A 12,642-nucleotide genomic window follows, 5' to 3' on the forward strand; every position below is an offset into this window, starting at 1 on the left:
GAATGTATATTTTTGGTTACCTGTATATAGCTTCACTATAAATGTACTCTTGTACTTTTCATTTTCCTTCCTGGTCACGTTCCTCTATACCGAGACGAGGACGTGACACTATATATTCAAAATAGACCAAAATAGTGCTATACTCTCATATCGCTGCTGCTGATTTGTCTCAACCTGCACTGTATTTATATCCTTCGTCATGTTACTTAACATTTCCACGTTCTTTTGCCAGAAACTTTGTAATCACATCTCTCCGTGTACTTGTGTATGGTGAGATGACAAATTTCAACCTCACATTCACATACCGCACAACTCGGGCCTGAGCAGCAGGCCTGCAATTCACTCCCATTCCACACAATTTCACGGACAGCTCAGGAAAAGAGGCATTTCACGGCATATAAAAAGGATTATTTACATTTTTTATTGAAGTCATCAATACTGAAATGGAAAAAAAAAGTGTGATCCAATGTGCAGAAGCAAGAGGTCTATATAAAAAACGTAAACGTAAAGTAAAAAAAAAGTCAAAGATCTCAAAAACATCAAGACAAAAAGATCTCCAGATGATGCCTCACACTCTTCTTCTTCTTCTTTACAGAAGGTTTCTGGTTGTTTTCTACAGTAGGAACGTCCATAACAGACGCATCAACATCTTTCTTCTTCTTCTTCTTCTTTACAGAAGGTTTCTGGTTGTTTTCTACAGTAGGAACGTCCGTAACAGATTCATCAACATCTTTCTTCTTCTTCTTCTTCTTTACAGAAGGTTTCTGGTTGTTTTCTACAGTAGGAACGTCCGTAACAGATTCATCAACGTCTTTCTTCTTCTTCTTCTTCTTTACAGAAGGTTTCTGGTTGTTTTCTACAGTAGGAACGTCCGTAACAGATGCATCAACGTCTTTCTTCTTCTTCTTTACAGAAGGTTTCTGGTTGTTTTCTACAGTAGGAACGTCCGTAACAGATGCATCAACGTCTTTCTTCTTCTTCTTCTTCTTTACAGAAGGTTTCTGTGTGTTTTCTACAGTAGGAACGTCCGTAACAGATGCATCAACGTCTTTCTTCTTCTTTACAGAAGGTTTCTGTGTGTTTTCTACAGTAGGAACGTCCGTAACAGATGCATCAACGTCTTTCTTCTTCTTCACAGAAGGTTTCTGGTTGTTTTCTACAGTAGGAACGTCCGTAACAGATGCATCAACGTCTTTCTTCTTCTTCTTCGTTTTTACAGAAGGTTTCTGTGTGTTTTCTACAGTAGGGACATTCGTAACAGATGCATCAACGTCTTTCTTCTTCTTCTTCACAGAAGGTTTCTGTGTGTTTTCTACAGTAGGAACGTCCGTAACAGATGCATCAACGTCTTTCTTCTTCTTCACAGAAGGTTTCTGGTTGTTTTCTACAGTAGGAACGTCCGTAACAGATGCATCAACGTCTTTCTTCTTCTTCTTCGTTTTTACAGAAGGTTTCTGTGTGTTTTCTACAGTAGGGACATTCGTAACAGATGCATCAACGTCTTTCTTCTTCTTCTTTACAGAAGGTTTCTGTGTGTTTTCTACAGTAGGAACGTCCATAACAGACGCATCAAGATCTTTCTTCTTCTTCTTTCTTAGCACAGGTTCTTCTTCAGGATCTGCAGCGTTGCTCTGAGAAATAATTTCCTCTTGATTTGTTCTTAAAGTCTGTAAAGTTGGATCCTGGTCGAGGAGAAACTCTGATCCGTCTTGTGTTCCTGAACTCCTTTTATTCCTCCTCTTCACCACCAGATCATCACATTGGTCAGTAGATCCTCCGCCATCAGGACATGACTGAGTTTTCTCTGAGCTAAAGACTTCTTTCTTTTTCCGAGGTTGTGGGAACCATTCAGAAGATAATGCATCCGTTAATGGACTCAGTTCTAGTCTAGTCGTGGACATCTCCTCTTTTCTGCACATTTCATCCTGATCTGAACGCTCCAACTCATCTTTCTTCTTTTTTTTCTTTTTTCGGGCTGGACTGCTGAAGACCACATCATGAAAGTCCTTCAGGTTCTTACTTTTCTCTTTCTGCTTGGCCAGATATGTCTCTTTCCTGCCTGTGAAAAATTGGAAAACGTGACCAGTGTGTTCAGGAAATGTGGCTCCTTCCTGAAAAGTAGCCTTGTTCAGTTCATAGTCAGAACTGTGGGTCTCCTGGAGACCTTCATCATTCTTCCTCTTTCTCGCAGATGGTGACCCTTCTAGAGGAACACATGGTGCGTCTACTGATGGTTTTTTAGGTGTCTTTACGGGGACGTCAATGTTGGAGACTTGCTTCTTTTTCCTGATTTGAGGTACATCATCTACCCCTGTCTGACCCGCCTTTCCTTTACTGGGGTCATTCTCTTGCAGAAGAGGTGCTGGACTATCAGGAGGTTGCTCAGCCACGTCAGACTCAGGTAATGTGACATCAGAAGAACACGTTGGCATCGGGTTTTCTCCTTCAGATGATCTTTCTACTGATATACCAAGGACCTCTCTACCCCGCTGTCTTTTCTTTTTCTTCTTCTTCTTCTTCTTCTCACAAGTGGCTTCATCAAACTGAGGTTTGTTTTCTTTTGCTGAAGAGGCTCCAGGGTGGACTTCTGAGTCTGGATCTTCTGTGTTCATCTCATTGTTCTGAACGGACTCATTGTCTATTATCTCAGGGGTCTGGACATTCTCTTCTTCATATCTTCTACTCTCTGTACTGGTGTCTTTGATCTTCTTCTTTGTTCTATTAGGCATTACTTCAGCTTCTGTTGTTATCCTCAAACTGTCCTGGGAGAAACTGAGACCATCTTCATTCAGGTTAAAAGCCACATCAATTCTGTTCTCAGACTCCAGTCCAGGATTCTTCATGTTGGAGACTCGCTTCTTTTTCCTGATTTGAGGTACATCATCTACCCCTGTCTGACCCACCTTTCCTTTACTGGGGTCATTCTCTTGCAGAAGAGGTGCTGGACTTTCAGGAGGTTGCTCAGCCACGTCAGACTCAGGTAATGTGACATCAGAAGAACATGTTGGCATCGGGTTTTCTCCTTCAGATGATCTTTCTACTGATATACCAAGGACCTCTCTACCCCGCTGTCTTTTCTTTTTCTTCATCTTCTCACAAGTGGCTTCATCAAACTGAGGTTTGCTTCCTTTTGGTGAAGAGGCTCCATGGTGGACTTCTGAGTCTGGATCTTCTGTGTTCGTCTCATTGTCTATAATCTCAGGGGTCTGGACATCCTCTTCTTCATATCTTCTACTCTCTGTACTGGTGTCTTTGATCTTCTTCTTTGTTCTATTAGGCATTACTTCAGCTTCTGATGTTGTCCTCAAACTGTCCTGGGAGAAATTGAGACCATCTTCATTCAGATTAAAAGCCACATCAATTCTGTTATCAGACTCCAGTCCAGGACTGTTCATAACTGTACATGGTACCTGTGAGGGCTTTTCAACTGCAGGTTCCACGTTCTTATGAAAGGTGACATTCATATCAATTCTGCCTTGCTTGTCCTCAATTCGTGTAGAATTGTCTTTAAAAAAATGCCCATCATCACCCTGTCCCAGAACAACGTCTTTTTTCTTCTTTTTTGACTTTTTCCTGAGAAATGATAATCCTCCAAAATTGAAGAGTGAAGCATCACTTGACCGACTTCCCAGTTCATAGTCAGAACTGTGGGTCTCCTGGAGACCTTCATCGTTCTTCCTCTTTCTCGTTGATGGTGACCCTTCTAGAGGAACGCATGGTGCGTCTACTGATGGTTTTTTTGGTGTCTTTACAGGGACATCAATGTTGGAGACTCGCTTCTTTTTCCTGATTTGAGGTACATCATCTACCCCTGTCTGACCCACCTTTCCTTTACTGGGCTCATTCTCTTGCAGAAGAGGTGCTGGACTTTCAGGAGGTTGCTCAGCCACGTCAGACTCAGGTAATGTGACTTCAGAAGAACATGTTGGCATCGGGTTTTCTCCTTCAGATGATCTTTCTACTGATATACCAAGGACCTCTCTACCCTGCTGTCTTTTCTTTTTCTTCTTCTTCTTCTTCTTCTCACAAGTGGCTTCATCAAACTGAGGTTTGTTTTCTTCTGAGTCTGGATCTTCTGTGTTCATCTCATTGTTCTGAACTGACTCATTGTCTATAATCTCAGGGGTCTGGACATTCTCTTCTTCATATCTTCTACTCTCTGTACTGGTGTCTTTGATCTTCTTCTTTGTTCTATTAGGCATTACTTCAGCTTCTGATGTTGTCCTCAAACTGTCCTGGGAGAAATTGAGACCATCTTCATTCAGGTTAAAAGCCACATTAATTCTGTTATCAGACTCCAGTCCAGGACTGTTCATAACTGTACATGGTACCTGTGAGGGTTTTTCAACTGCAGGTTCCACGTTCTTATGAAAGGTGACATTCATATCAATTCTGCCTTGCTTGTCCTCAATTCGTGTAGAATTGTCTTTAAGAAAATGCCCATCATCACCCTGTCCCAGAACAACGTCTTTTTTCTTCTTTTTTGACTTTTTCCTGAGAAATGATAATCCTCCAAAATTGAAGAGTGAAGCATCACTTGACCGACTTCCCAGTTCATAGTCAGAACTGTGGGTCTCCTGGAGACCTTCATGATTCTTCCTCTTTCTCACTGATGTTGACCCTTCTAGAGGAACGCATGGTGCGTCTACTGATGGTTTTTTTGGTGTCTTTGCGGGGACGTCAATGTTGGAGACTCGCTTCTTTTTCCTGATTTGAGGTACATCATCTACCCCTGTCTGACCCACCTTTCCTTTACTGGGCTCATTCTCTTGCAGAAGAGGTGCTGGACTATCAGGAGGTTGCTCAGCCACATCATACTCAGGTAATGTGACATCAGAAGAACATGTTGGCATTGGGTTTTCTCCTTCAGATGATCTTTCTACTGATATACCAAGGACCTCTCTATCCAGCTGTCTTTTCTTTTTCTTCTTCTTCTTCTTCTCACAAGTGGCTTCATCAAACTGAGGTTTGTTTTCTTTTGCTGAAGAGGCTCCAGGGTGGACTTCTGAGTCTGGATCTTCTGTGTTCATCTCATTGTTCTGAACGGACTCATTGTCTATTATCTCAGGGGTCTGGACATTCTCTTCTTCATATCTTCTACTCTCTGTACTGGTGTCTTTGATCCTCTTCTTTGTTCTATTAGGCATTACTTCAGCTTCTGTTGATATCCTCAAACTGTCCTGGGAGAAATTGAGACCATCTTCATTCAGGTTAAAAGCCACATCAATTCTGTTGTCAGACTCCAGTCCAGGATTCTTCATGTTGGAGACTTGCTTCTTTTTCCTGATTTGAGGTTCATCATCTACCCCTGTCTGACCCGCCTTTCCTTTACTGGGGTCATTCTCTTGCAGAAGAGGTGCAGGACTTTCAGGAGGTTGCTCAGCCACGTCAGACTCAGGTAATGTGACATCAGAAGAACATGTTGGCATCGGGTTTTCTCCTTCAGATGATCTTTCTACTGATATACCAAGGACCTCTCTACCTCGCTGTCTTTTGTTTTTCTTCTTCTTCTCACAAGTGTTTTCTTTTGGTGAAGCGGTTCCATGGTAGACTTCTGAGTCTGGATCTTCTGTGTTCGTCTCATTGTCTATTATCTCAGGGGTCTGAACATCCTCTTCTTCATATCTTCTACTCTCTGTACTGGTGTCTTTGATCATCTTCTTTGTTCTATTAGGCATTACTTCAGCCTCTGTTGTTGTCCTCAAACTGTACTGGGAGAAATTGAGACCATCTTCATTCAGGTTAAAAGCCACGCCACTGTCTGCAACATCTAAAGAAACGTCCTGTGTCATTGGGATCCCAGCATCTGAAGACTCTTCATAAAGGTCAGCAGACAGCGTTTCGGCTAAGTCAATGTCCTCTACAATCTCTGGACTGAAGGCACCGACGTCCATGGACTTCTCCACCGTTGCACTCTCTCGTTCGGTTGCACACGTTGACAGAGAATTCTGCTCACAACCTTTTCCCTTTACTGAAAGCTTCTTGTGCCGTTTTTTGTTTCTAGACATGGACTTGTGAGTCCACACTTGTCTGTTTTTCACGTGAAACCTCTGGATGAAAAGGCCTGCGTCCTGCAAGAGAACACCAATCATGAAAACCTCTCAGTCAACAGAATTAAATACGGTGTCTTTCTTTTCAAAAGAAATGTAAAATACCACACACACCACTATGCGGACATCAGCCCTGTCTTCTCCATGCTCTTCAGCCTCTTCCTCTGTCCTGGAACGGTACGAGAACCAAAACCCAAACCATTCACTGTCCATTCATTTTCACAACAGAACTTAACAACCTTCTCCAGCACCAGGTCTAAAAAGGGCTAGAAGAACAATGCAGATCCTGCTGAAATCTCTCAGTACTGGTTATATACATACAATATACATACCAGACAACAGCTTCTTATTCTAAGAAACATCCAGGATAGTGATTAGTGATTTTATGATAAACCATGGCTGATCATTGAGAGGGCAAATTTACAGAATTTTACGTGAAAAAGAACAAAATGACACAAAATTTTTCAGTTAAAATGATCTCTGAATAAAGGCGATTTACCCTGAGGACAGTAACAGCGAGTCCTCTAAAAACGGTCCGTCCACGTCACCATCTTCAGGATTTCTGTGCTTGGCCTTTTTGCAGACTCTCCTCATGTATTTGAAGAATCCACCGACTCCCGAATACTACAGTAAACAAAAAAAGAAGAAAACCACTAATCAATGGCTGATAATTCTGGTCCGATGGGTTTTTTAATTATTTACAGGTCCCCTATTATGAAAATGTCACTTTGTGAGATTATTAAGATTAAATGTAAGAGGAAATGGACCCGTAATCATATGTCCTGATCCGCCAAGGTACCACTGACCGAAGCACCGTCCCCACACACTGCTCCCCGGGCACCTGTCATGGCTGCCCACTGCTCACCAAGGGTGATGGGTAAAAGACGGCTTCATGCTGTGCTGCAGTGTTTCACAATCACTTCACTTTCACAAGAAATGTTGATGGGTGTAAAGAGAGCTTTGTTCATTCTGCTTCATCATCATTCATGATGCTTCATAATCATTATGATGTCCCCTTATGACATCATAAGGGGAACAGTTACCTCCCGTTTCTCATGCTTTTTCCACCCAGAGAATTTCATTAGCATTTAAGGGTGTCCTGGAAAAAACTCATTGTGGGACTGGATCACAGTGGCTGTAATTCTGCACCAAGGCTGAATTTCAGGAAGAGGCTTCAGATACAGAATTAGGGGACAAATAAGAGAAGATATAAAAACAACAAAAAAAATTAATCTCAGGGGACCTTTAAAAAAAAAAAAAAAAAAAAAAAGTCCCCTACTTACCTCAAAAACCTGTCTGATGTTCTTTGACTTCAATCCAAGCTCAGTCACGAAGGGCAACGTGCTGTTCCTCCTGCGAGGGACGCGGGTCTTTCTGCGGGTTTTGGGCTCTTTTCCAGGCGAAAGCGAATCCTCGTCATGACTGCTGCGTTCATCGTCACCGCTGTCTGCCTCAGCAGGGACGGGTAAGGGCGTCAACGGTGTAAGTTGCCCAACGTCCTCACCGTCCTCATCACCACCCAGCCCGGCCCACCCCGCAGCAGGTCTGGGCACCGACTCCGCAACAGCGTGAACCCTGGGCAGCGACCTCAGTGGCGTGGTGGACTGTGTTAGAAACAGGCTGTCACCAGAGTCACTGCTGTAAATATAATAATCACTTTTAAAAACTCGCTCTTTACTCAGGGGTGGTGGTAACAAATTACAACGACTCATCTTACTGCAATTCATTTACTTTACTTTACTTTACTTTACTTTATTTAGCAGACGCTTTTATCCAAAGCGACTTACAATAGGAAGACACCAGCAATTCTCGTTCGATTTCTATAGAATATCGAGTTTACAAACTAAGAGCCCTGATAAGGCTTAGACTTGTCATTGAAGAGCATGCTCGGAGATTGTTGGGTGCTAGACTAAGAAAAATTATAATGTATTTATACATTTTGTATTTGTTTGTGCAATGTGTACGCATGTGCGTGTGTAAGTGTTAGATTTGTCTGTGATATTTTTGGAATAAGAGGGTTTTCACCTTCTTCTTAAAAGTGGTGATAGTCTCGGCTAGTCGTGTGGAGGAGGGCAGGTTGTTCCACCAGCCAGGGACAACAACGGAGAACAGACATGATTGGAATCGGAGACCCCGTGAAGAAGGAATTTTTAGTCTCCTTTCGTTTGCCGATCTGAGAGAGCGTGCAGGGGTGTAGCTAGGTAGTAGTGTGTTGATGTAGGAGGTAGTATTGTAGCTTCTGTGCAGGAGTGTAGCTAGGTAGTAGTGTGTTGATGTAGGAGGTAGTATTGTAGCTTCTGTGCAGGGGTGTAGCTAGGTAGTAGTGTGTTGATGTAGGAGGTAGTATTGTAGCTTCTGTGCAGGAGTGTAGCTAGGTAGTAGTGTGTTGATGTAGGAGGTAGTATTGTAGCTTCTGTGCAGGGGTGTAGCTAGGTAGTAGTGTGTTGATGTAGGAGGTAGTATTGTAGCTTCTGTGCAGGAGTGTAGCTAGGTAGTAGTGTGTTGATGTAGGAGGTAGTATTGTAGCTTCTGTGCAGGAGTGTAGCTAGGTAGTAGTGTGTTGATGTAGGAGGTAGTATTGTAGCTTCTGTGCAGGAGTGTAGCTAGGTAGTAGTGTGTTGATGTAGGAGGTAGTATTGTAGCTTCTGTGCAGGAGTGTAGCTAGGTAGTAGTGTGTTGATGTAGGAGGTAGTATTGTAGCTTCTGTGCAGGAGTGTAGCTAGGTAGTAGTGTGTTGATGTAGGAGGTAGTATTGTAGCTTCTGTGCAGGAGTGTAGCTAGGTAGTAGTGTGTTGATGTAGGAGGTAGTATTGTAGCTTCTGTGCAGGAGTGTAGCTAGGTAGTAGTGTGTTGATGTAGGAGGGTAGTATTGTAGCTTCTGTGCAGGAGTGTAGCTAGGTAGTATTGTGTTGATGTAGGGGGTAGTATTGTAGCTTCTGTGCAGGAGTGTAGCTAGGTAGTATTGTGTTGATGTAGGAGGTAGTATTGTAGCTTCTGTGCAGGAGTGTAGCTAGGTAGTATTGTGTTGATGTAGGAGGGTAGTATTGTAGCTTCTGTGCAGGAGTGTAGCTAGGTAGTAGTGTGTTGATGTAGGAGGTAGTATTGTAGCTTCTGTACAGGAGTGTAGCTAGGTAGTATTGTGTTGATGTAGGAGGTAGTATTGTAGCTTCTGTGCAGGCGTGTAGCTAGGTAGTAGTGTGTTGATGTAGGAGGTAGTATTGTAGCTTCTGTGCAGGGGTGTAGCTAGGTAGTAGTGTGTTGATGTAGGAGGTAGTATTGTAGCTTCTGTGCAGGGGTGTAGCTAGGTAGTATTGTAGCTTCTGTGCAGGGGTGTAGCTAGGTAGTATTGTGTTGATGTAGGAGGTAGTATTGTAGCTTCTGTGCAGGAGTGTAGCTAGGTAGTATTGTGTTGATGTAGGAGGGCGCAGTTCCATTTACAGCCCTGTAGGCAGCATCAAGGATTTGAACTCAATGCGAGCAGCTACCGGGAGCCGGTGGAGAGAGGTAAGAAGAGGTGTAACATGGGTGTATTTTGGCTGATTGAAAATGAGACGGGCTGCCATATTTTGGATCATCTGGAGTGGTTTTATGGTGACTGCAGAGGCTCCAGCCAGGAGCTTTGCTTTAATCGGATCCATTTTTAAAGTAATCTACTTGACTACTTTTAAATGGTCCCTGACAATTTTTTTTGCTTTTCTATCAGTCTTGTTGGTTTCGGTGTCTGTCGCTTTAAATGAAATTGAATTGAAGGTGATGTGATTGTCATTGTAAAACACTGCATCACAGCACACAGTGAAATGTGTCCTCTGTATTTAACAGTCACCCTTGGTGAGCAGTGGGCGGCCATGACAGGCACCCGGGGAGCAGTGTGTGGGGACGGTACCTTCATCAAGGGGACCTCGGTGGCACCTGAGCGGTTCGGGATTCTAACTGGCAACCTTCTGATTACGAGGCCGCTTCCTTAACCACTAGGCCTCTAAATGCCGGAAACAACATCAACACCGTCCACAATTTTTGGGACAGACAGGACGTCATGTCTGCATTTTTCAACAATATAAAAAAATTCCGGATCCGACAATCCGAGCTGCCGACAGTCTGATCTGGCCAAAGCTCTCTTTACACCCATCGCCATTTCTAGCTACTGCAGGACCATAGACAGGCTTGGGGAACTCATATTAATGTTCAATAATCTCACAAAGTCACATTTTCATCCACCATTCCACTATTCATTGCGGAGTAAAGGTATCCAATAACAAACAAGTAAATTCAGGTACGGATAAAAAGAAACAACTTGGATATTAATATTTAATCATCTTATAGAGCGCCACCAGTCCAGCAGACGATACATATATGTCTGCACACCATAACCAACACAGGAGCAGCATCTTCCCTCACGCCATCACCCTCATAAACAGTTAAACAGCTGATCGATAAAACCGTGTTCCATTTCCAGTGCTACACAGTCTACACGCCATTCTTGTTGTTAATGCACTTCATGTATATTGCGTTGTCTAATTTATCATTTGTAAAATTGATCCTGATTGTGTTTGTGTGTGTGTGTGTGTGTGTGTGTGTGTGTGTATATATATATATATATATATATATATGTGCATGTATATATTGCACTCTATACTGTATTTTGTATTGTACTGGGTTGCTTGAGAGAGACAGCAACTGAATTTAAAATCCCTTTGTGTGTGCGGACATACTAGGTCATTAAACACGATTTCAGTGAAAGTTTTGAAACTCACAGTGCATCTAAACCTTGCATTAACTTCGTTTGATTTGAGTATTAAACTGTGACTTGGCGGCGCGCTGAGAGTGTTGCCAGGTTAGTCGGTCATGGTCGAAAATCAGCATCTGGCAACAAACTCCTCATGTAAATATAGTAATATGTTAATTGTGTGACCTTTCCGAGTTTGATACTTCATGTATTTTCATATGCAAGGCAGAAATGTCATTGTTTTCTTTATGATGAAGCATTATGAGTAGTTTTGTACATTGGGCGCGGTTGGTTTTGTTATTGTGATACAGACACGTGAGCGGTGGGCAGCCCCTGCCCCGTGGAGAGCGTACCTGTCCGCTCCAGGCTCAGCATCCGGCCCTCCTGTAGTCCGCGTAACTTCGCTGCCTTCTCTCCCCAGCGGAACCGGAGAGAAGCGTTCGACCCGGCCGGGACAGGCAGCCGGACCCGGGCCGCGGAGGCTCTTTACCGCCGATCCGAACTCCATGACTGCGTAGCTGGCTGGCGGCTCCAGAACGGAAACTGGGCCGAGGCGATGGAATTCAGATGTAGCTTCAGACGGACGTTTCTGCGTCTACGTCGTCTGCTCATTGCGGAATGGTGTACGAACTGCCAACATACACGATCTCGTGAAATAAATACAACAAAATCCCTGAACAGCAACGCTGTACTTTAGAAAAACTACAGCGGAAGCTGCGCATGCGGAGCGTTGCACAACCGAAATATTTCCATGCGTTTGGTTGTAGAGCGCAACTCTTCCTTCATTTCTAAATATGATCTCAATTCTGTAGGCAGTTAGTTTTTTTTTCTGAAGGAAGTAGGTAATAAGTTCACATCACACGTCTGCCGAGACCTGCTTTATGAGGGGCCGAAAGCGGCATTCAACTCTCGACTGCCGTCTTATCTGATGGACAACGAAAACGTTTCCGGGGGTTGAGACCCGCTCCTCCTCATGTGACCCGCGTCCTGCCTGCAGTTCGGCGTCTGACATCGGACCATGGCCAGCGGGAGCAGGACCGAGAAGGTCCAGCTGCACGTTCCGACTCTGGAGGAACTGAGTGCGGGTATTCCTGCTAATATAGTGACGGTGTGAACAGATTAAAAAACCGCGCCGAGGGGGCATGTTTGTCGACGCGGGAGCAAAGTTCACCCCTTAATTTGTTGGGATATTTTTTCTTTTTAAATGCCTAAAAAGATGAATATTACGAACTGTATTGTAAATAAAAGCACCGGCCGCCTCTGTGCTGTGCTGTGCAGTGCTGGAGAACGGGCTGAGGGAGAACTTCGCTGAAGCAGCGGTCCGCGTCGCCGACTGTCCGGACTTGACCCGGGATCCGTTCCGGTTCCCGGTGCAGGGTAAACCGCGTCCGCGGCGTCCGCCGACACCGAGTTGGCCGCGGCGGCCTAATTCTACCCGTCCTCTCGCTGTCCGCAGGTCTGTGCGGCCGACCTCGCATCACAGACGTGGGCGGCGTCCCGTACCTCATCCCGCTGGTCCGGCTGGACAAGGTCGACAACAGCGACATTTATTTCTTATATAGAACATAATCACATGCAGTACGTCTCAACGGGCTTTTGACACCCAACACACTTGACCCTTTACAAGGAAAAACTTCACTAAAAAACACTCTAGGAGAGAGAAAAAAGAAAGGAAGAAACCTTGGGACGGAGTGATAGAGAGATGGACCTCCTTCCAGGGTAGAGTGACCCTGCAGTTGGTGTCCAGGAAAGAAAAGATCCCTGTTACTGTGTTGGTGGCTGTAGTTACAGGGACAGTCCCGACCCCACCCCCCGGAGACACTCAGGGTTAAGTGTCCTGCTCAGGGAAGTGGGATTTGAACCTGGGTC

At 44.2% G+C, this 12,642-nt stretch overlaps 2 protein-coding genes across 3 annotated transcripts in view; one reads left to right on the forward strand and one right to left on the reverse strand.

Moving 5' to 3' along the window:
• Positions 1–398: 398 nt before the first annotated feature.
• pho (phoenix) lies at positions 399–11,490 on the reverse strand. Of its 2 annotated transcripts, XM_028984254.1 has the most exons (6): positions 11,127–11,489; positions 7,334–7,688; positions 6,550–6,674; positions 6,165–6,219; positions 4,962–6,071; positions 399–4,043 (listed from the first exon to the last, which is right to left on the reverse strand). In XM_028984254.1, exons 1-6 carry the CDS (start codon positions 11,279–11,281, stop codon positions 540–542), a joined length of 5,304 nt encoding a protein of 1,767 aa, XP_028840087.1. In that variant the 5' UTR covers positions 11,282–11,489; the 3' UTR covers positions 399–539. The 2 variants fall into 2 exon arrangements, with proteins under 2 accessions (XP_028840087.1, XP_028840086.1); XM_028984253.1 differs by having other exon boundaries at positions 399–6,071; positions 11,127–11,490.
• Positions 11,103–12,642, forward strand: part of c6h11orf54 (chromosome 6 C11orf54 homolog) — a 3,496-nt gene continuing 1,956 nt past the window's right edge. Inside the window, exons 1-3 of the mRNA XM_028984255.1 lie at positions 11,103–11,858; positions 12,052–12,150; positions 12,230–12,303. Coding sequence (XP_028840088.1) covers positions 11,792–11,858; positions 12,052–12,150; positions 12,230–12,303 — 240 coding nt within the window. The 5' untranslated portion in view covers positions 11,103–11,791. The remainder of the gene's footprint in view (positions 11,859–12,051; positions 12,151–12,229; positions 12,304–12,642) is intronic.

The sequence above is a fragment of the Denticeps clupeoides genome, chromosome 6 (assembly GCF_900700375.1).
Source record: "Denticeps clupeoides chromosome 6, fDenClu1.1, whole genome shotgun sequence".
NCBI classification, from domain to species: domain Eukaryota; kingdom Metazoa; phylum Chordata; class Actinopteri; order Clupeiformes; family Denticipitidae; genus Denticeps; species Denticeps clupeoides.

Bases quoted from the DNA above. Each gene is read 5' to 3' on its own strand.
- pho (XM_028984253.1), bottom strand. From the start codon at position 11,281: ATGGAGTTCGGATCGGCGGTAAAGAGCCTCCGCGGCCCGGGTCCGGCT. The intron at 7,689-11,126 runs GTACGCTCTCCA...TTATATTTACAG, and splicing joins GCTGAGCCTGGAGCGGACAG to CAGTGACTCTGGTGACAGCC. The intron at 6,675-7,333 runs GTAAGTAGGGGA...TGTTTACTGTAG, and splicing joins ACATCAGACAGGTTTTTGAG to TATTCGGGAGTCGGTGGATT.